This window comes from Sebastes umbrosus, chromosome 17 (genome assembly GCF_015220745.1).
Source record: "Sebastes umbrosus isolate fSebUmb1 chromosome 17, fSebUmb1.pri, whole genome shotgun sequence".
In the NCBI taxonomy this organism is placed as follows: Eukaryota; Metazoa; Chordata; class Actinopteri; order Perciformes; family Sebastidae; genus Sebastes; species Sebastes umbrosus.
In genome coordinates this window covers 25447201-25469980 of record NC_051285.1, presented here as the reverse complement: position 1 = coordinate 25469980, position 22780 = coordinate 25447201, and the positions used below count along the sequence as shown (strand labels likewise).

Genomic DNA, 22780 nt, shown 5'->3' with positions numbered 1-22780 from the left:
AGTAATGTCAACTAGATTCTCTGTAAAAGGCAGGGAAACAATTAAGTAGATGTGAGAGGGGGCCGGTGAGAGAAGCCCTCAGATCTAGTTACTTGGATGGATGATTTCATTTTTGAAACCTTTGCGCTGGAACAGGCTTCACTGTAACCAGCGCAGCATGTATAACCTCTCTGCTCGCCTCTCCGTGCCGTGATTATGAATGAGCGCTGCGATCTCTCACATCCTGAGCTCTCCCTCCTTTCCCACACATCCCTCCGAGCCGTCTGAGACGAATCACCAGCCGAGCAAGGCCGAGGATTACGCTCTCAGAAAAAAAAAAAAAAAAAAAAAAAGCGGGCATGTTGACGGCGAGGTGATCTCCTTGGTGCTGCATGTGCGCTCATACATTAACTCTGGCATACACAGATGTTCTGGAACCGGAGTGACAACAAGGCTATTTTTAGACGAGGCTGCCCACACAGGGGCGAGTTTACAGCAGGGGGAATTGTGTGTGTGTATGTGTGTGTGTGTGTAACGTGGGGGGAAGAGTGTGAGCGAGGAGGAGCTGACAAACATCCAGCGGCGGCCAGGTGGTGAGACTGAGAGCATGGAAAGCAAAGGGAAAAGGGGGGGAAAGCTGTGGAAAATTAAACTGGGCCTTAAATACAAGGGGTGACCACAGCCACTTACACACAACCTCACACACACACACAAACAGACACAACTGGAGAGCAGCCCTGGCACCTGCACACCCAGAGAAAAGACTCTTATGTAATCCAGTTTGAGATATTCCAATAGTGTTTCCAGACTCATGAATGGGTGGCAGAGGCTGTGCGTTTGTGTGCATGTCGGTGGCATACACGGGCAGCCAGGTGACAGCAGCAAAGTCCACCAGAGGTAGACAAAGCGTAAATTAGTCCCGGTGAGTGACAGTAAGAGTTCGGCTGTGTGCAGCCGCAGCTTACCTGCCACCTCCACGATGTCTCCCGGGACGATGTCTCTGGCTTTGATCCTCTGGACAGCCTTGCGGTTCATGCGGTACACCTTCCCCATCTCTGGCTCGTACTCTTTCAGAGCCTCGATGGCATTCTCGGCGTTCCGCTCCTGCGCAGGGAGACGAGGAAAAGAGCAAGTCATGCCAAGGACAACTTTAGAATTTCTTGGTAAATTGAGGATTTACAGTAAATGTTGTTGGAGCTCTTGCATTTAGCAGGTTATTCTGAGTTATGGTATCATGAAAAACACGAGAGAAAGGAGTGGCTTTAGGAAATGAAATCCCGTTAGATGTTTTTTAACCAGCAATGTGTACAGGAATGTCGGTTACACTTTGAAGAGTTAGAGAGAGGCAAAGTCCCTCCCCTTCCGCTGGACCCCATGAGACCTTATTTCGGAAGAAATATGTATCGTAGTCAACGGCGAGAGACAAATATTTTTTTTATCCCGTTTGAATTGCGCCATGAATAACACATATGATGTTTGTCAATTTAAAGGACCATTTTGCAAGTCAAGAAAGTCGCAGTTTGTCGTAGTATCATTTCATTTTGTGTGAAACCGCTCAGTGACCTACATCTCTCGTCTCCCGCAATATACGTCACCAAATCTAGCCAGCTAACTTAGCTTAGGTCCACCGGAAGGGGCGGGACTTTGTCTCTCTATACACTTATTCCACTGTGTCCTAACCATCGACTGTATATAAGAAGTGGAAGTAGTTGGTTTTTTGCAACCAGAAGTGACACGAGAGGGTGGAGCTAAGTACAACTGAACACTGAATAAGACATTCTTAGGCGACCAAAAATGTTACAATTAACTTTCATGAACTGTTCACTGTGAAAGGGTTAAAGTTCAAGACGAAAACACGGACAACTCCCAGACCAACACATTCTCACTCCCAACTCGTCAAATACCTCCGCTTGGTCAGAGCCCCTCTGCATCGGAGACCGCCGAAAGGGTATCCCTCTTGCGTTATTTTTGGGCGGACCAAGGATGACGTGTCAATATATGCTATATATGTTACATTCATAGTGTCCTTTCAAAATAAACTTCCGTTTTTGTTTCATTACTTCCATTTTCACAGGAAGGTCGGTTTAGGCAACATAACCACTTAGTTAGGGTTAGGAAACGATCGTGGTTGATTTTAACTTCACTGACTAGCGGCTCACGTGACAAAATGAGTCAACGTTACTTTTAATTTCACACGGGACACAAACAGCGGTCTCCTGGTTGAAAGTTTTGTGTTTGTGTGAGCTATCTGGTTAGTTTATGCTTTGACTCCCATTGCAATGTGTCAGTTGGGCGTACAGATGTTGGCACATGGTATCAGTTTGAATAGAGCACACTGATAAAAAAAAAAGATGCCAAAGGTGAATCCATGCATCCTGCAACAGGTGGTGGACAGGATACACTGCTTTGACTTTATCGTCTTGTTAGCCTTTGTTACCATGTGAACACCTCGTGGAAAGAAACAACGTTACTCATGTGTGTGCACACTTTACACAGAGACAGCAGCAGGATGGAGAGAGTGTATCTCACCTGCCAGACCCCGATAACAGCGTTGGCGATGAGGATGAGAAGAATAACAATTGGCTCAACAAAGGCGGTGGCCGTCTCCTCTCCCTCCTCAAACAGAGCCAACACCTAGATGAACATACAGAACACAAAAAACATTATCAGACATTTTGATACTGCAACTCAAGTCCCCTGCTGGTTCCATTATATATATTTGTGAGCTATGGCTTTTTCATGCACTCTTAATTGCAACCATTACACCGAGTGTAGATAGATTATTTTTTTTAAATCAAATCGTAATATCTATTTTTTCAAATGAGTTGAGCTGCTCTACGATCTTTGTTGCTACCCCCCTGGCACATGCAGAAGTGCTGTATTCCTTGGTTATGAATCACTGGTCTGTAGACTGCAGTAACCCTCTGACCTCCACAGCCAAGAGCAGGTGATAAAGTGTAGCAGAGATCAGGAGAGATCCATTCATACTCTGCTCTATTCACACTCTCCAAAGAGAAAGGCTGGGAAATGGCCAGAGGGTCCGGGCTCGTCCCTCTGCGGTAAACACAGTTAAGAGGCTGCAAACATTTCAGACTGGAAGAGAGGATTCTGCAGAGCTCAGTGACAACACAACAAAAGCCAACATGTCTCACATCCAGCAGGAAACAAAAAAAAAAGTGGCTGTGGACATTTTAAAGAAATACAATTCAATGATGCAGTTCTAGTTAGTCTAATATGCATTTATCTATTCACTCTGTGTTATTCAGTAATTTTCACAACTTCATTCAGACTAATAAAAGTGATCAAACTTAATTACATCAAAGGGTATGATTTAAAAAATCATTAAATTAAATTCAAAAAAAAAAAAGTAGTCAGCCTCAAGCAGCAAGACGATGCTTAAAAAAATGACAAGGGCAATAAAAATAAATGACATTCTGCAGGAAAGTAGATCATTGGGGAAACAAAATCAGTGGGATTACAGTGGATGAACTGAGCTAATTTTAAACACTGTCACTCTCATGAAGCCCAGTTCTGCAGGAGCGTATTGTGTAGTTCCAGTACACCAAAGCTCCAGGATGGTAGGAAAATCACACACAAATTAACATTTACATAAGGATTTTGTGAGATCTTTCTTTGCTGCAGTGTCTTTTCGGCTGACTGTGTACCAGAACATGAGGCTTGAGAATGACAAGACAGTCGACTAAAATAGTCAGACTGAAAAGAGCTGTAAGAGAAAACTAAAATGTTCATTTCCCCGAGACAAGAATTTGGAAAGTTTCACAAAAATAAAATTAATTTTGAGTCAAATATCTCTGCTTTAAAATAACCATGTAAAGGATCTTCTACCATGAAATTAGAATCTCTATCTTGAGATCTGAGATGTTGAGGCAGTGCTGATGTTAGTTACTCAATAATGTCATACTCAAATTATGACCAAAATTGACCACACACGGGCATCTTAAAGGGATAGTTGGGGTGTTTTGAAGTAGGGTTGTATGAGGTACCTATCCATAGTCTGTGTATTAACGACAATAGATGATGGTCGGCAGGCCCCCAGTTTGGAGAAACAGACAGGAGTTACCGCACGGAAGCAAAGCAATGTACTGCTTAGAATATTTTCACCGCTTTATCTTGCCGTCAGACGGCCCTTTCCGACGGGGAAGTGAACTGAAAGTGAAACTTACGTATGCTCTCATCACAGCCACCAGATTTGAGCCAGACTCCATTGATAAAAACAGTTCTGTAATGCCTATTTCTCGTGTAAAATGTTTTCAGAAACATCTTGTAGTGTACCGTTTAGTTGTAAAGTGAGAAAGTTTGAAAAGATTTTACGCAAGAAATAGGCATTACAGTGACAGAATATTGATCCATATTTGATCAGCGCTGTCTAGTTTGACCGTTTGATCGGAGTTTGCGGGTTCAGGGCTCCAGCTCGGCTCTGATTGGTTGTTTTCCTCCGGTCTGTGAAATCTTGCAGATGCCGTTAGGAGCACTGGAGGACACCAGATAACTTTTTTTTAATCCTATTTGCTCCAATCTGCCTACTCCAGCTTTAATACTATACTCTAGTTTACAGCCAGATATAGTAGGAAGGCCGCTGAATACTAATGGATTCTGTAAAGGTGTCAGAGATGGCAGTCACGCTATGTTACCTGTTGTAATAAGCAATAAAGTGCATCTTTAGAGGATCATAACAGAAAAAAGCTCCCCACTGCAACACAGAAATGACTTGAACCCGTTTTCGTTATTATTTTGTCGATGAAACTAAAAATACTGCAAAGCAAAAGCAGAGACAGAGAGAGAGAGAGAGAAGAGGAGATAATAACGTGGATCTACTTTTCCATGATCTGATGGGGCTTATCAAATGATAAAAGAGTATATTCTCCCCCAGTGTATCGAGCGGCAGAGTGAACGTCGAGGACGGCCAGAGCCCCGGTCGATAGCTCATCATTCCCCATCATTTGGGACGGTAAATCTCCCCCTCTGACGGAGCTCAGATTGGAGGGCAACAATGGCGGTCCTCTCAGCAAAGACACTTCACACAATCAGGGCACATTCAGAGAGGGGTTTGAGCACACCAACTGCTACTTTCACGCTGAATCGGAGTTCAAATGGAGAGATTTCAATGAGGGAATCTGGTGGAATTTTAACTGCTTTTTGCATTTGGCAATCTGAGACCAAATTAAGCCCAGATTCAATGTTCAAGGCTTCGTTACCAAAATAAATCTCTCCTTACAGCTTTAAACGTTGCGCTCTTCACACCCCGCATGCATAACTGAACGCTGAGACACGTGTCGACAGATGGCCCATTATATCTGAACGTTTTCCAGAGTTTTGGAACATCGCGCGGTGCTCAGTAAAATGGAAAAACACTCATATCAAATCAGTCGAGAAAAAAAAACACTCTTAAGGTCACCTATCGAACAATGGACGGTAAACAAATCCAATTGTCACTTGACTTTTTACGTCCCTTCCTGTACTCTCTTGAACTCCCCAACACTAACTCAACTTCATGCGTTGACGTGGAAAAACCAAATAAAAAAACAGATCAGCCCTCTTTCTTCCTTCAAAGGGAGGAAGTGCACCGATTGTTTCAGGTGGCTGCTGTGGCTTTCTGTGTGGCTCTGCCCTGATAAACCTGCCACAGAGAGGCCTGCTTGTCACTGCAGCAAAATGAAAATAGATGATAGGAAATAATAAAATGGGGCATAGTTAGGGATATAGCTCACTGAATTTGTTCGTGAATTCCCCATTGTTATAAATGTGTAGTCATACCGGTATATATATATATATATACAGTATAATAAAGTAGCCTAACCTGACCTGTATCGTCTGATAATAAGCTCCACTCGTGTGCCATGCAAAGGAGGCAGGAGAGTCTAATCATCTCAATTTGAATCTATTCAAAAGAACAGCCAAATGAGTCCCAGACTAAGGTTTAACTTTCCCCACTGTTCACTCTACTCCGGCCACTCCCTGGTGACGTATACACATTGAGCAAATAGTAAAGTTAAAAGGTTATAAAGGACTGTAGGACAAGCCCTGAAAACTGGTGTGATTAAAGGGAGACACCCCAGGTGAATAGGGTAAAAAAATGAAACTTCCCAAGTTGATTACTTACATTAAGACGATTATTTTTTGTATGACAGGTTTTCTGAAATGTTATGTTTAAATTAGGGCAGTCGATCGATTAAAATATTTAATCGCGATAAATCGCATGATTTTCCACAGTTAATCATGATCAATCACAAAATTAAACGCAATTTTTTAATATGTAAAATGCACCTTAAAGGGAGATTTGTCTAGTATTTAATACTCTTATCAACATGGGAGTGGGCAAATATGCTTGCTTTATGCAAATGTATGTATATATTTATTATTGGAAATCAATTAACAATACAAAACAGCTGTCAGTGTGTCAGTGTGCTGACTTGACTATGACTTGCCCAAAAACTGCAGGTCAGAGGTCAAGGGACCCCTCTGAAAATGTTTTTCCTCGCCAAAATATAGCATAAGTTTGGAGCGTTATTTAGCCTCCTTCGCGACAAGCTAGTATGATGATGGTTGGTACTGATGGATTCTTTCGGTTTTATAGTTTATAATTTTTCTTCATCCTAGCTTTAAATCTGAGTCCGTAACAACCTCCGAAAGATCGGCAGCATGTCGGGTTTTTAAGAGGTTAATTAAAAATCACAAGTTGTGTTAATGCGTTAAAGAGTAATCGTGGTGTAAAAACAAATTTACAGCCCTAGTGAACAGGGTAAAAACATATAACCCCAGCCCTGTTCTTCCCGAGTTGGTTACTTACATTAAGACGTTTTGTATTACAAGTTTCCTGAAATGTTATGTTTAAATATGCTAATGAATCATTATCTTATTAAATTTGTTCTAATTTGCATCCATTTCCAGAAAAGAATTCTGAACACTGGATAAAGCCAAGTTCAAAATTCGTATTTCATTTTGTTGACGTATTAGAGTCAAAAGTTTTTACAAAGGGGATTTTGGATCTCGCTTTTTATCACCCCATAAATCAGAAAACACTTTCAACAACCATAAAAAAAAATCCATTTTCCGCCATGTTTTTAGGAATAAAATGTTGTATAAATCAGGCTATGGATGATATATGGACAAACCCCTCGGAATATATATCAGAACGAAACTGGAAAGTTCGGTTTATGTAAGAGGTACTGAAGTGGAGATTTTTAGCTCAGAGTCTGAAAAAAAACTAATTTTGAGAAATAGATATATAGATATTACAATTACACTTCCCCAGTTGATTACTTGCATTAAGACAATTGTGTTTTGTATTAAAAGTTTTTTTAAACTTTATGATTAAATATGCAAATGAGGTATTATCTAATGCTAACTTTGAGTGAATTTAGGAGAAATCTACAGATGCAAATAGACAAAGTAGTAAAATAAAAACCTAAATGTGTATTTTGGATGTTTTATTTCCACTAGTCTGAAAGGACACATGTTATGGGAGCAAAACATCCCAAAATCTCCAAATTGACCAGTGCATGAAAAACAATGTTCTTGTCTGGGGCGTCCGAAGTATATTTGTGATTTGGAGTCAAATCAGGTCACGAGGAGCCTCACTTTAGTTACTGAGCTGAAACCACTCCAGGCAACGATGACATTGTAAAGCATTAAGGGTCTGTGTGCGGCAGTGGAACAGGGGCCGTGTTCCACTATAAACAACCTTTTTTAAGCCTGATTTACATGAGGAAAAAGTGGAGCCCACACTCTAAAGTCCTGCAGTTACAGCCCACGCCTGCTCTCTCCGAGCCTCTCCGCTAACACGACAGCAGTTAGAGAAGATCTACAGTTTTAGAGCGACTTTCCTACTTTCAGAAATAGCAACAGCAATTCCATCCCGAGACACCGGGGACGTGCTGTAATAGATGGAAAAAAAAAACGTTATTATGCAGTCAGGATTCCCCCACTCCACCCCTCTCCGACCTTCGCCGCCCTCGGCCTGCAACCAGGGTCGCAGTTTGAGGCGCTGCAGCAGAGGGAGTTTTGATTGATGGTTTTTGTTTCCAGTTAAGCACAAGTGCTCTGCCCGTTTCCCTCGCTGAAACCATGTCAACACTGGGTGGAAAAGCCTGTAATACACAGGTTTCCACATGAAAATGGACCACAAAGTAGGTTGAGTGTTCTAACAGGGGAATAAAGCTAATGGAGCTCGCCTATTAGGCGTCAATTTCCTGGCCAATGTCCAATTTGGGTCTCAAATCCCACGGAGACAATCAAGAACAAATAATGCCGACCTTACACCAAATAACTTTTCAAGCGATTTCACTGTCGCAGACGTATTTCCAGTGTCGGATTGAAATCGAGAGTTTTGCGGCGCGCTCCCGTGATCTTGATCGTTTAGTGTAAAGTGGTCATAAAACTCCAGCTGTCTTAACTCTGCCTTTTTCTAATCTTGATGTTCTGATAAAATCAAACAAGTTTAATATTAGGGGTGTCACAATTTTGATTCTAAATTGGAAATCGATCGAAATTGGCTTCCGATCTCGACCATTGAAATCAAAAGCAGGATCGACGATTCTTTTTTTTTCTTTCTCCAAGAGCAGCTGATATTGGTAGCGAGAGCAACAAGCTAGCTGCTGAGTGCCAAAGCTCCACCTCTGCCCTCGGTGACAAACAGCGATCAGAGGATTGAGAGAGGAAAAAAAGAGAGGAGAGAAACAAGCGCGACAGTAAATGACAACAAAAGCATATTTTTGTAGATTACAGCACACTTGCAATGCACTGCAGAAGGATTTAGCTTTTGTTTTTGTAATGATTATGCACCGGAATGGGTCACTGATATTGAAAAGATGTAGCTTTTTATATTGTCGACTGCTGTGGTCGAATTTTATGAAACACTTTCTAAATAAAAAGGGAGTTCAGTTCTTTTTTAAAGAAGAGTGTAAATGACAGTTGTCAGTGTATAAAACCAATGATCTTTACGAATCACTGTCACTGTCGTTTTAATGAGCTGGGTCGTACTTACAAAGGAGACACAGGCAGCTAGCAGCAGGATCCTGACCAGGAGGTCTTCAAACTGCTCCGCCACCATATCCCACAGGGACTTGCCTGAAAGATGCATAGACAAATACGTCACACACCTTTACACATCACACTCAATTTAAAAGTTTGAGGCTACCACTGCACATAAGGTCTCAAAGTGTGCCTTAATACTTGAGGATGGGAATGATCTGAAAGATGTATATTGACATTAGTTTCTTGGTGCTGACAAGCAGATGTGAAAAAAACAATCCCTGTATTCACAGAAGAGCAGTAGTGTGTGTCCGTTGGTGTACACTCCCAAAGTTTAAGCCCTTGTTCTACAGAAGAGACCAGGTCCTGCCTCAAGGCTCTTAATCAGGTAGTAAAGGGAGAAGGATCGCAGCGCGCTAGAAAAATCAATATTTACCTTCTTCAGCTGGGAGCTCTGTGGGTGTCACATCACGCCGGTTGTAAAGGAATCGAATGGAGAGGCCGGAGAGAGTGGAGAGGGTGGGGGGGTGGAGGGTGGAGGAGAGAGACAAAGAGCAGTTAATACATTTGATTAACTCGGCCTGACTCTGAGATGCATGCACACGCACAAATTATCCTGCAGAATCGTTCTGCTCAGTTATGATGATGAGGAAATGCTCAGAACAACAACACTGTTGTATTATTACGAACTTGAATAAGTACCAATCCAAGTCCAGGACGTGTGGGTGTTTTAAATTCCACCGTCAGTATGTTTAGTGTAGCTTCGGGCCTACTGTATCAGCACATTGTCAACACTGATACCAAAATAACAAACAGCTTCATAAGACCAAGCCAAGGCCTTTGGTACCAGTATGATTGCTCATCTTCTGCTCTTGTAAAGGTTAACTGATATCCCTGACGGTCTGACAGCCCATAAACGGTTTCAGATCACCTGTAAAATGGGACTCCGTGTTCTGTTGTGTCAGATCTAATTTCTTTGTAATTCAAATCCCATTTTCTATGAATGTCCAACCTTAATCTCGGAAGCTTTTATAAATCCTTCAAGGATGGAAGTGATTATTTTTATTATGATTGTCCATTGATGAATTTGCCCATTATTTTCTCAATTAATTGTTGGTCAATATTAAAAAATGTCCATCATGCACTCCCAAAAGCCATGTTGGCATATTCACATTGCTGACAAACTGTCCAAAACACAAAAACATTTAGTTTAATATCATAAAAGACAAAGAAAAACAGAAAATATTCATATTTGAGAGACTATAAACTGTGAATTTTTGGCAATTTTGCATAAAGAAATCACTGAAACGATTAATCGATTTTTGACTACTCGACTAATCTTCTAGGGTCCCATATTACTCAGTTAACTTCACTACTATTACTATTTAACTATGAACAGGTTATGTTGCTAAACATTTTATCATATGGTAGATACTGTACCAACAATATTTTTTTTCTCAAAAAAAGTGTATTTAGATGATCTGCTAAATCCAAATCAGCAACAATTTTGATAATCAATTGTTTAAGTAATTTATCAAGCAAATGAGAATTACTACCAACCAGTCAAGTGGCAGTTTACATCCATGTCTGTCCAAAATGTCATCACTTCATCATTTTATCCTGTTAGATGTTTGTGTGAAATTGTCATAATTAGCACATGAATTCTTGAGTTATAGCCAAAAATCAGATTTGTGAGGTCACAGTGACCTTGACCTTTGACCACCAAATTCTTATTATTTCATCCTCGAGAAATTGAAAGAAATTCCCTCCAGGTGTTCCTGAGGTATCACGTTCACGAGAATGGACCGAACTGACAACCCGAAAATGTGAGAATGAGCAGATTTGTTCGGTGTAAATTGAATGTGTTTGTGTTTCAGTTTGGATGGTTAGTCGTACAAAACAAGCAACATGAAGATGCCGCTTAAACGGGCTCTGGGAACTTGTGATGAGTATTTTCCTTTTTTTTTAATTCTCAACCAACGTTTCAATTAATTGAAAAAATAATTGAAAGATTAAACATTGAAAATAATCAATAGTTGGAGCCCTATCTGAAATTGCTTTTAGAATAAAGTTAACCCTTCTTAGATCGTCCTTAATCTGAACTGTGCTGATGTCACTGACATTCACGCTGCAGCCTCAGTCTCAGCGATCAGTGTGTGCATCACTATGTGGGTAATAGGGATGTGTATTGGCAAGAATCTGGAAGTACAATATGTATCATGATATAGAGGTAACAATTCAAAATACTGCAATATATTGCGATACTGTAAGCGAGGCGATATTTTGCAATTTTTTCAAATCTAATTTTAGGAAAAATGTCATAGTTTAGAGACACACCACCATATGCATACAATCTGAGTAAAAAAGAAAGTCACAATAAACGGCTACTATGGGGACTAACATCATCACACATGAATATAATTGGGCTCATTGGATCCACAAGAGTCTCAATTTACAATGATACCCAATTTATGCAATTCCAAGACTGTTTAGGGACCCCAGTATGCAGAAATATTAAAATACATAATTTTAGAATAGGTAAAAATAACACTTTTGTACAACATGCAAAAAACTGCTTTGCTCTTGCCCAAAACTGCATGTGATCATCATAAAGTGGGCATGTCTGTAAAGGGGAGACTCGTGGGTACCCAGAGAACCCATTTTCATTCACATATCTCGAGGTCCGAGGTCAAAGAACCTCCTTTGAAAGTGGTCATGCCAGTCTTTCCCCGCCAAAATCTAGCAAGACTTTGGAGCGTTATTTAGCCTCCTTTTTGACATGCACCATGGTTGGTACCAATGGATCCTTGGCTTTCTAGTTTCATATGATACCAGTATCTTCACTCTAGCTTTTTAAACTGAGCCCACTACAACCTCTGAAAGACAGAATAGCGGCCGGGTCCGTCATCGGGTCATTGGAGAATCCATACAGTATCGCAAAACATAACATCGCGATACTCATGTGTATCGATATTTTCTTACACCCCTAGTGCGTGAGCTCCCACAAAAACAAACCCAAGAGTCCAAACATGTCGCTCTTTTCTTTCACATCAGCTTGTCATTTCTCATCTGTCATTTTGAAAAGAAAAGCTGCATTTTTTTGAGGCAAGCTGCGCATCTAATCTGATTTGATTAGCGGAACACAACACCCACCACACATGAGTCACTGGTGTGAGTAGAAAACACATCAGTCATATTCTAAAAACATTTCAATGGACAAGTACTGTTGATCAGTGTCACCGCGATGAGACACAGGCGTGCTTAGTCACCGCGTTTGTCAGGTCCTCATCAAGTCCGACGCAAAGCAACGAACGAACAGCTCCGACGTAACCAACCACATCCATCACATCTGAAGAACTTGATGACCGATGATAACACACAGCTTCAAAAAGCTTGACTTTATGCATTTGTCTGCCATAAAAGTCTTTTTTCTGTCATCATTTCTTTCTGGAAAAGTTAGTTCTCTCCTTGAAGCAGTGGAAACCTCGTGTTTCCCGGCATGTTTTGACCAGACCGCTCTACACGAGTATCAAACGTGACCCTGTGGAGGGAGGGGGCTGGAAAGAGGAAGGGCCATGACGCGAGCCCGCAGCCTCCTTCCAAAAACAAAAACCTCGCAGCCACTCTCATTACACATGCCACCGGCGGAAAGAGAAATTATTTTACATCATTGCTCCTGGAATCGTTCCACAGCTTCAAAATGTGCTTTTCGGTGGTCAAAAGACAGCGAAAGCAATCTGGGATGAAAGAGGAGATGAAAAAGTTGTTTGATTTATTTCAGGTGGAAGAACTTTCCTAATTTGGTTTGTAATAAAACCAAGGGGAGCGAAACGGATTGCTACAGTACAAACAAGCTATTAAAGAACAGAGAAGTTCTTATACAGGCATTAAAGCGCAGAACTTTGAGCCTCTAGTCAGACCTGCACATGATTTGCTGAATATTATTCATCTTGCATATTTTATTAGACAACAGCCTTCTTGGGGAGACTTATCCTTGTGCAGAGGCAGACTCTCGGCTCCATGAATGACCATCTTCGGTCTGCGTAATAATAGCTGATTAGTCATTGTGAACAGGTTTTTTTTTTTTTTTAATCATTCTTTTTATTGTTTCCTTAAGAAAAATGACTACAACTACAACAACCTAAACCATAACAAATAAAGTAATATGTACATAAAATAACAGATAGTAACTGAAAATAAAAAAAAACAAAGTATTCAAAAACAAGGGAGGAGAAAATAAAATGGGAATAATAAATAGTAAAAATAAAAAATAAGAAAAAAATATATAAAAAAATATTATGTTTAAATAAATAAATAATAATAATTAAATATAAATAAATAATAATAAATAAATGAATAAAAATAAATTCACACACCAGATTCCCAAAATAGAATAATAATATAATAGCTTTTCTAACTTGCTGCCTGGACAAGGGAGGAGAAACAAATGGTAATAATAGAAAATAAAAATAATTTAAAAAATAATAAAATGTTTAAATCAATAATAATAACAATAATAACAATAACAAGAATAAGAATGCAATATAAATAAATTAAAATTAATTTGCACACCAGATTCCCAAAATAGAATAATAATCTAATCTCTTTTCTAACTTGCTGTCTGGAGAGTTTTCAGAGTTCAGGTTGGACACAGATGAACTCACGGGGGACTTTTGGCTGCACTCTGCCAGCAGCAGCAGCAACAGCAGCAGAAATGTGGAGAAGTGGGTTCTGCTGTTTTCCATGCTCCACCAGTCTGACATGAGTCTGTTTCCCCATTACTGTGCCTCCCTGGTTGTATAATGTTTTTATGGCAGACAGGCTGGCTGCGACTCGAGTGCTGGAGACAAAGATGGACTCACTGAAAGGACAAGACAGACCAAAGGGGAAAGAGGGAGGGAGGGAGGGAGGGAAAGGCCTGGAGGTGTTGAATGGGGTTCCCCGGCTTCCCTCTGCCAAGGATTCCCTCACAGTCATCTGGCCTGTGTCAACCCAAGGCTTGCCCAGGCACATTCCTGAGTACTGACTTCACCTCCCTCCGTCTCTCTCTCTCTCTCTTTCTCTCCGTGTCCCCACAGCACCTCTCCACCTCCCCCAGCCCTCCTCCCTCACGGCCCAGACAATGAATAAAAGAGCTTGTTTACTCGCAGCAGAAAAAGCGAGCAGCGGCGCAGCAGAGAGGGGAGACACTTCCTGGAGACAGTTGCCAACAACAGCAGGGAGCGGGTTTCTGGGTCCAGAGAGTCAGGAAGGAAAAGCAGGAAACCGGCCATGTATCTCTCTGCACTGCAAGCGATCTGCTGATAAAAGGAGCTCCTCTTCTCACTCTAGTCTGACGGAGTCCATTAACAAATTACAGCAACATCACATCCGAGTGTGTTGGTTAAGCAGCCTGAAGAGTTCAGGCCCCTCTTGTGTAAACTACAAACACGAGAAAGTTTTCAGCAGTTACCATGGCGACTTGGCTCATGGAGGCTCCTTGAAAACGAGTAATGTGTCTGTCAAAATTTACCAAGAATAACTGTTATGCAATCAATGGGGCCTTGATGCAGCACGGTCTGACCGCAGGAATCAAAAAGCCCACACGTTCTGATGTGAAAGGGCTAATTTCTAGCCTCCGCAGGCTGCTAATACACAGTTAGCCTGAGTGGTATCATGCAGACAAGCAGACACAACTCCAAAGAAACAGCTACTGTAGCAGCCAGATGGTTAAAGCACCAGTAGGCGGAATATTTTTGGCATCATTGGGAAAAAATTCCATAATAACCTTTCAGCATTTTGTAATTCAAGTGTTCTGAGAGAAAACTAGACTTCTGCACCTCCTCATGGCTCTGTTTTCAGGCTTTAGAAAGCCTAGCCCGTGACGGGAGACTTTGACCAATCACAGGTCATTTCAGAGAGAGAGCGTTTCTATTGGCTGTTCATTCAACGGGAGCAGCTGTCAATCACTCGCAAACTCTGATCAAACTGCAGCGCTGATCAAAAAATGTCTTGCGTAAAATGTTTTCAGAAACATCTTGTAGTGTACCGTTTAGCTGTAAAAATGAGAGAGTTCGCTCCGGCTGGTGGGCGGTGCTTGGTATTTCCTCACCTGATCTCAACATGGCCGTCGGATCACAAACTTTCTCCTTTTACAGCTAAACAGTACACTACAAGATGTTTCTGAAAACATTTTATGTGAGAAATAGGCATTACAGTAACAGAATATTGATTCATATTTGATCAGCGCTGCCTAGTTTGACCATTTGATTGGAGTTTGCGAGTGAATGACAGCTGCTCAGAGACGGCAAGGCTCCAGCTCGGCTCTGATTGGTTGTTTTCCTCCAGTCTGTGAAATCTTGCAGATGCCGTTAGGAGCACCGGAGGAAACATGATTTTTTTCAGATTAGCTGTCTCATGCACTACTGTCTGAAACGTTTTATAAAAATAACTTTTTTTAAATTATATTTGCTCCAATCTGCCTACTGCTGCTTTAAATGTGAGCAGGGAGGCTTAGGTAGGAGGAAACAGTAGTAAACATCAGTAAGTGGCTCCATCTCAAGGATCCCGCTCCATCCACTGACCATGAGAATTTAAAACATGCCTATAAATAGCATAATGGAAACCCCTAATGACATAGTCTACTATAGCTTCCTATATCCGCTCACCCTCCTAATGTATTCTCTGGAAAACGAATGCATTAACCATATCAAGAGTGAACTTTAAATGTACCCCGCTCTCCTCCCCAACCTTATTATCTCTGCTACGCAGAAGGCTTCGCAGGTAACTGCAGAAGAGACGTCTGCAGCCCGCTGACAAAGTCAATGTTTCCTCCGTTTTACATAAATGTCTGTTCAATGTCTGGAGGGCCTTCCTTCTCTGAGGAAGTCATACGCGACCGTGTCAAGTGGGTGAGTGTTAGCAGCAGCTATCTCTTGGAGCCCCGCCGACCTCTGAACGGCCACCCCGAGGAGCGGGAGCAGAGGAGGAAGTGGTAGCAAACCAGTCACTAATCACTCCTCTGCAGCATAATGACATGCAGCTACTCTCCAGTCATTACAGGCCCGGAAACCTCTCGTACTGGATTAAAGCTGCTGCACTCAAACACAAGGATCCAACCATTAGTTTTGCAGGTATTTGGTAAAAATACCAAAGTACTGAATAACTGAAATTTTGGGTCACAAGGTGGGTCACAAAAGTGGGTACAATACACCCTGATAGGAACATAAATGGGTGTAAGAAATGTCATGGCATTCCATCCCTTAACTGTGGAGATATTTCACTAAAAACTATAAATGTTAACCTTATGGTTGCACTAGAAGAAAATGTAGGGATCACTAAAGTCAGTAGGAGACATCCTCTAGGAACCATAAATGTAGATAGATATTTCACAGTTATGCCTCCGCCAACCAGTCAAGTTACAGTTTACAGTCATCACTTCATCATTTTATCCTGTTAGACATGTGTATGAAATTGTCATAATTAGCATACAAATTATTGAGTTATGGCCAAAAACGTGTCTTGTGAGGTCACAGTGACCTTAAACTCTGACCACCAAATTCTAAGTTCATCCTTGAGTCCAAGTGGACGTTTGTGCCAGATGTTAAAAAATTCCCTCCAGGCGTTCTTGCGACATCGCTTTCACGAGAATGGGATGGACGTAAGGTCAGAGTGACCTTGACCTTTGACCACAAAAATCAGTTCCTCCTCGAGTCCAAGTGGACATTTGTGCCAAATTGGAAAAATTCCCTGCAGGCGTTCCTGGGACATCACGTTTTCATGGTAATTCATCCAATAGTTATGACTGTATATATTTCAGTCTGTAATAAACTGGTGGATCAACATTGCCATCCCTAGAGCCACATGGCCAAAACCAGTTACAAGAACATTCAACTACTAAAACAGTTTTTACACCCCTGCTGAGGAGCAGTTAATAGCTTTTTTTAAAGGGCTGAAAGTACAGCTATTTTTTTACGTTTTGGTTGTATTAATAGTCAAATTATAGTGCTCTATATTTGTAAAAGAATCATATTTTACTATACTTATAGTGCTCATTGAATTATTTGGAAAATATTCCTACGCTACATTTCCTTTGTTGCATTTGGGGCAAACTACAACTTATTACGCTACTGTATTTTTGACTTGACTTGTATATAGATGTTTTATTTTATTGTTGGTCATTGGTGCTTTTTATATATATTTATATAATATTTATATAGAACTATTTTATCACCACTTGTGTACATAACAGTTCTGTCAATTCCTTCCTTTTATTTGTCCAGCTTTGTTGTCCTTGTCCCTTGCTGTAATTTATTCTATCCCTATACAAGTATGTTTAGAGAGCTGCATAAAACCTGATTCAAAGTCCTTGTATGTACAGCATGTATTTGGTAAATAAAGTTGATTCTGATTCTAGTCTATTCCATTAATATTCTACTTAATTTTATGCATTTTATTTCATTTCATCTAATTTTTTAAATCTAATTTGATTCTATCTTAATTGGATTTATTGTGTTTTTTATTGCTTAATGACATTCTAATGCTCAGCCTAGTATGAAACCTCTGTGTTTGAAATGTGCTATATAAATTAAGCTGCCTTGTCTTGCCTTGCCTACAATGTCATAAAAGGTTTGAGGTTCATTGCTACTAATTTTGTAATATTAAGTGAAATGGGATTGCAATGCATAGCAGTTTTAAACCACGGTAGATTTTCTCAGTTCACTGCGACAGGATGAGCCTCGAGCTGCGGTTACATTTCCCGACTAACATTAGGGAAATGCTTAAAACCGGCTGACACATCCAGACTCCCAGGCCGAGATGACTTTAACTTTAGAATAGTGTCGCATACTCAAACAAAGAAAGGGAATATTCAGTGAGAGGCAAATAATGATATAACCATGCACAGGGGGAGAAAGACACAACTGGAGGAGAATATTGAGATATCCTGCTCAATACAATTATTCTAGCTGCTCTGTTTGATTAACTGATCAACCTGTAATTCTCTGCATGCTGGGGACACAGAGAGGAAATATTGTCAACTGTCAGAGCTGCACTGAGATAAGTCCTTTTGTGAGGCTCATCTCTGAAAGACTGTCGTGTCAGAAAAAGGAGAATTGGTTTCAAAGCGGAGATTTTATCGTTTCTAGCCAATTAAGACGGATTCAGCTCAATGGCTGCTGCGGTCGCCCATTGGCTGGGCTGTCTCTGACGTCATCGAGCTGTGGTCAGGGAAAAAGAGACTGGATTTTTCCTTGTGATGCAGCACAGGACAGCGCATGCTAGAATCAAACTGCAGCATCACTCTCAGGTCCGTCCTGAGAGTGCATGCGAGTGCCATGTATATTTTAGTTGCATATTTTTAGGGTTTTTCACGAACGGTATCTTGCTGAAAAGCCTGTTCTTAACTCTTGATATCAACACATTTTGGTCAATCTGATAAAGAAATTTATAAAAATTGCAGACCATAGATTATCTGAGTCTCGACAGAGTGAGACTGCTGAGGATTCCCAAAGATAAGACGTGTTTATGCATTTTTACTGCACACATCTAGTCTCTAACTGCACACATACAGTATACTGCTTGTTGCATATTAGGTTTAACCCCCTGAGACTTTCAGAGGCTGTAGCAGGTTCAGTTTTAGAGCTAGAGTGAAGGTACAAATATCATATGAAACCTTAAAACGTAAGTGATCTATTGGTCACCATGTCATATTAGCTTGTCAGGAAGGAGGCTAAATGACGCTCCAAACTTAGGATACATTTTGGTGAGGAAAAACTGGCACGACCATTTTCGAAGGGGTCCCTTGACCTCTGACCTCAAGATATGTGAATGAAAAACGATTCTCCCACTTTATGATAATCACTTGCTGGAGGGAATATGCTGGTACCATATGAAACTAGAAAACCTCAGGAATCCATTGGTACCAACATGCCATACATGCATGTCAAGAAGGAGGCTAAATAACGCTCAAATTACGCTAGATTTGGTGAGGAAAAACTGTCATGGCTGTTTTCAAAGTTGTCCCTTGACCTCTGATCTCAAGATATGTGAATGAAAATGGGTTCTATGGGTACCCACGAGTCTCCCCTTTACAGACATGCCCACTTTATGATAATCACAGGCAGTTTTTTTAAATGCAGTATAAATGTGACCTCTAGGATAATCACAGCCTCATTAAATTTTACAACCACAAACTACAGACCTAGAGCATTCAGAGTCTGGATGGCTTTCCTAGGTAGATTGACAATAACGGGGTTTATGAGCAGTTTCCAGAACAGAAGTGCTCGCCATCCAATCGCTGGAAAATGCAATTCTTGCAGAAATCTCCAAATGTCAAAACGTTTTTGAAACCAAATCACAGCATGGCTTTTTCTACGGTGTTCCTCAAGGTCTTGGTGTCTTAATGTGGTATTTTGGAGGGATTATTGATCATTTTTAGCAATTCTTGAGCGGCAAACAATTGTTAAATTTAGCACCAAATCTGTGTAGCAAATGGCATCAACCCAAAAGTTGCTGCAACTGCTGGTTAATTAATTAACTAATTAATTAATGTATATTTCTGATTTATGACTAGAACAACTTGACACACAGGGCTGCATCTCAAATTGATCTTCAGGTTCTCAGCTTTCAGATGATGTACACTACTACTATGTGACATCTACTGTTGACCTGCCATCTCCCCCTAAAGACCCCGTGTATCCCCCTGAAAAAGACAAAAACGGGTCTATTGTGGGTCTCAGAGGGTTAAATAAACACTCCTAAGCACACCAAAGAAGCGCCTTGTTCCACATTTTAGCAGTTACAGTATGATGAGTTACAGAGGAAAAGGGAAAGGGCCTGTCAACTGAGCAGGACACGCATGAGGTGATTAGCACAGAGCTCGTATCTCGTCGGGGCTCGAAGCTTCCTCTTTAAGGTCACAGCTGTGCGAAGAACCATGTTTTGAGCATCAGGCTACCGAGGACGATGGCACCCGGCCATCCAGTAGCCAATCGGAGACGCCGAATGCTGTGAAAAATAGTCAGCGATCCCCCGAACGGCAGACTGAAATAATATCTGTGTTAACAGCGTGCTATTTATAGGGTTTATTCTAGGTTTAGAAACCAGAGCGACACTTCTAACCAATCAAATGCCTGGTAGAGTACAACTTTACCAATCTAAAAAAAATTACACATACACCCACAAATATGTCACTGTAAAGGATGGTGTGACTTTCATAACCTACACCTACACCATAGAGAATTTAATTCCTCTTTGATGTGCCAAAATTATAATAAAGGATAAGTCTGGTGGTATTCTATATAAACCCACGAAAAGACCAAAACCTACAATGAACTGATCCGACCAACGAGTATTGTGTGTAGCTAAAGCCTGATATAGCTTATCCCTCTGTGCCATAGAGCTCCATCGTTGTCCAAAAACTATTAAAAACACATCAGTGTCGCACTGGGTGACATGTTCCATTATTACGACCAACCAGGGCACTGTGGTTTATTTTTAATTAATTCCATATACACTGTCCTGCAACTGTAAATATTCACTAGAGCACCAGATCCGCAGCTGAAAATAGTCCCCAATAAATGCACCATTTGCTCCAGTTTGAGTAACGGTTGCTCAAAACCACAGTGCCCAGCTGTTTTATTAAACTATTTAGCCTTTAAAACATTAAAGTATATATTTATGAGCTGTTTTGAAAGATTTACATCTTCAGTAGGATGCTGGAGGCTAAGTGCCACAGGCAGTGTGGGGAAGTTGGAAAGTGTTGAGAGACAGATTTTCCTTTTGGTCTATTTATGGGATTTGTTGACAATAACAGAAATACAGAATATCCCCATTCTTATTCTTTAAGTCCTCAGAGGCTTGATATCTTGAACTTTGCAATGTTGGCTTAAAAAGGTGAATAACTCTGGAGTGGAGTTTTATTATAAGTTCTCTGCATGGTAGTATTATCAGGCATGAATTATTTTAAAGTTAAAATCACAATTTAATTTTTCACAATTCTTCTTATTTAACATTTTAATGGTTTCTTTGTCTGGGAAGAACCTCCAAACAAGAGGAGGGACTGGTCTGAAGAGTTGAAGAAAAATGATCAAAAAACTAATGAAATGCACCAGGGAGATGCTATCATGGTGGCTGAAAAGGTGGAAATAGTAAAAAAAAAAATATGTCGGCCGTAAATCACAAATATTGGCATTTATTATTTGTAATGAATTTATATTATTTATTTATTTTTTATTATTATTATTATTATTATTATTATTATTTAACATGTTTTATTTATTATAATTATTTTATTTTTATATTTCTTATTTATGTATTTATTTATAATTATTATTATTATAATAATTTTTCACATCCCATGTGTTTGAATACTTTGTCAATTTACAGTTACTATCTGTTATTATATTATATTTGTTATGGTTTAGGTTGTTGTAGTCATTTTTCTTAAGGAAACAATAAAAAGCATGATTAAAAAGAACGTCTGATCATGACGTAAAAAAAAAAAAAAAAAAAAAAAAAATACCCATTCAAATAAGAAAAGTAAAAAGTAAAAAAATGTTGATAAACTACAATAGAAATACATATTTGGCATTAGGACAAGTTAAAGTATTCACTGACATAATGAATTAATCAACAACATATTAAATGGTATTCATGTCTCTTCATGTCATTTTCTGTTTTGACACTGTGGTTCATTATTTTCCTGTTGGCTAAACCTGTCCCACTGAAGCAGAACAGGTTTACACATCACGTCCAAACACATGACTTTCCTAGTATGTACTTATTTTTTTCTTGACACAACAACACAACTTGACTTTCCATGTAGCTCATTATACTGTACACACAGCTTATAGTTCTCTTAATGCATGTAGATGTTGACTTTGGGGTATGCCCCCGAGGGGTCAGACACATACTGTGTACACTACAACATACGCTCGGAGAGCACACACAGCCCACTCCTTGAGACACAAACACCTTTGAGCACACACATCTCTTCGGTGGAGCGGCGCCGTGATGCGTCCGGGCAGCGCGTTAAGAGCCCGGCGGTGACTCAACTTCATCTTACCATAAGGGCATGATGATGGTGACTGGCAGATGCAGAGGTGGGAGGGAAGGAGGCAAGACAAGTGACAAGCTAGAACAGGATCACAGCTCCTTTGAAGGCGGCTGGGCAGACGCACACACTGAGCCCACTAGAACAGGGAAGTGACTCAACACCCCAAGGACTTCAAATTACTTTTCTACAACTTAACTCTCCTTTTTTCAGCCCACACAGCTCCGACACTGTTACCGCAATTTAACTCTCAACTGGACCATTTTGCGACAGTCAAAGCGGAGGCCGACGAACCCCTGATTGAGGAGTGTGCTGCAATGTGCAACCTGTGTGTCGTGTGAAGGAGGAGGAGGAGGAGCAGGAAACGGCTCTCGTATTTCAAACGGAGGAGCGAGTAAGTCAGGGTGCTTTCATGTCAAGTTGCCGAACAGGAAGAGAAACAACGCTGAGTGAGATCCCACTAGAGGAAGTAGTAATTATTATCCGTGGTAGAAACCGGAGTGAAGAAAGTGCGGTAATTTACCAAAGATGGCGTCACCTAATAATCACCATCGGCAACGTCAGACGCCCTTGGGATTCACTTCAGCGGCAGAAAACAAAACACATTTTTGGTGCCACGGGGGGTTGTTGCATTTCCACTTTTAGAAAATCAAGCTCACACGTTGTTTAAGAATCGAATCAATCAAATAATTAAAATGACTCATTGTCTATGAGATCAACAGCATAGCTTGTGTGCAGAGCGCACTAACCAACAGATGAAGAGGCGGATATAGGCAG

At 40.6% G+C, this 22780-nt stretch overlaps 1 protein-coding gene across 3 annotated transcripts in view; it reads right to left on the bottom strand.

Annotated features, from left to right (window-relative positions):
• Positions 1 to 22780, bottom strand: part of atp2a3 (ATPase sarcoplasmic/endoplasmic reticulum Ca2+ transporting 3) — a 60811-nt gene that overhangs the window by 32032 nt on the left and 5999 nt on the right. For all 3 annotated transcript variants that reach the window (XM_037748251.1, XM_037748250.1, XM_037748252.1), the window contains exons 2-5: positions 9407 to 9424; positions 8984 to 9066; positions 2509 to 2613; positions 945 to 1083 (exon numbers count right to left, since the gene is read on the bottom strand). In XM_037748251.1, the coding sequence (XP_037604179.1) occupies positions 945 to 1083; positions 2509 to 2613; positions 8984 to 9066; positions 9407 to 9424 (345 nt within the window). The remainder of the gene's footprint in view (positions 1 to 944; positions 1084 to 2508; positions 2614 to 8983; positions 9067 to 9406; positions 9425 to 22780) is intronic.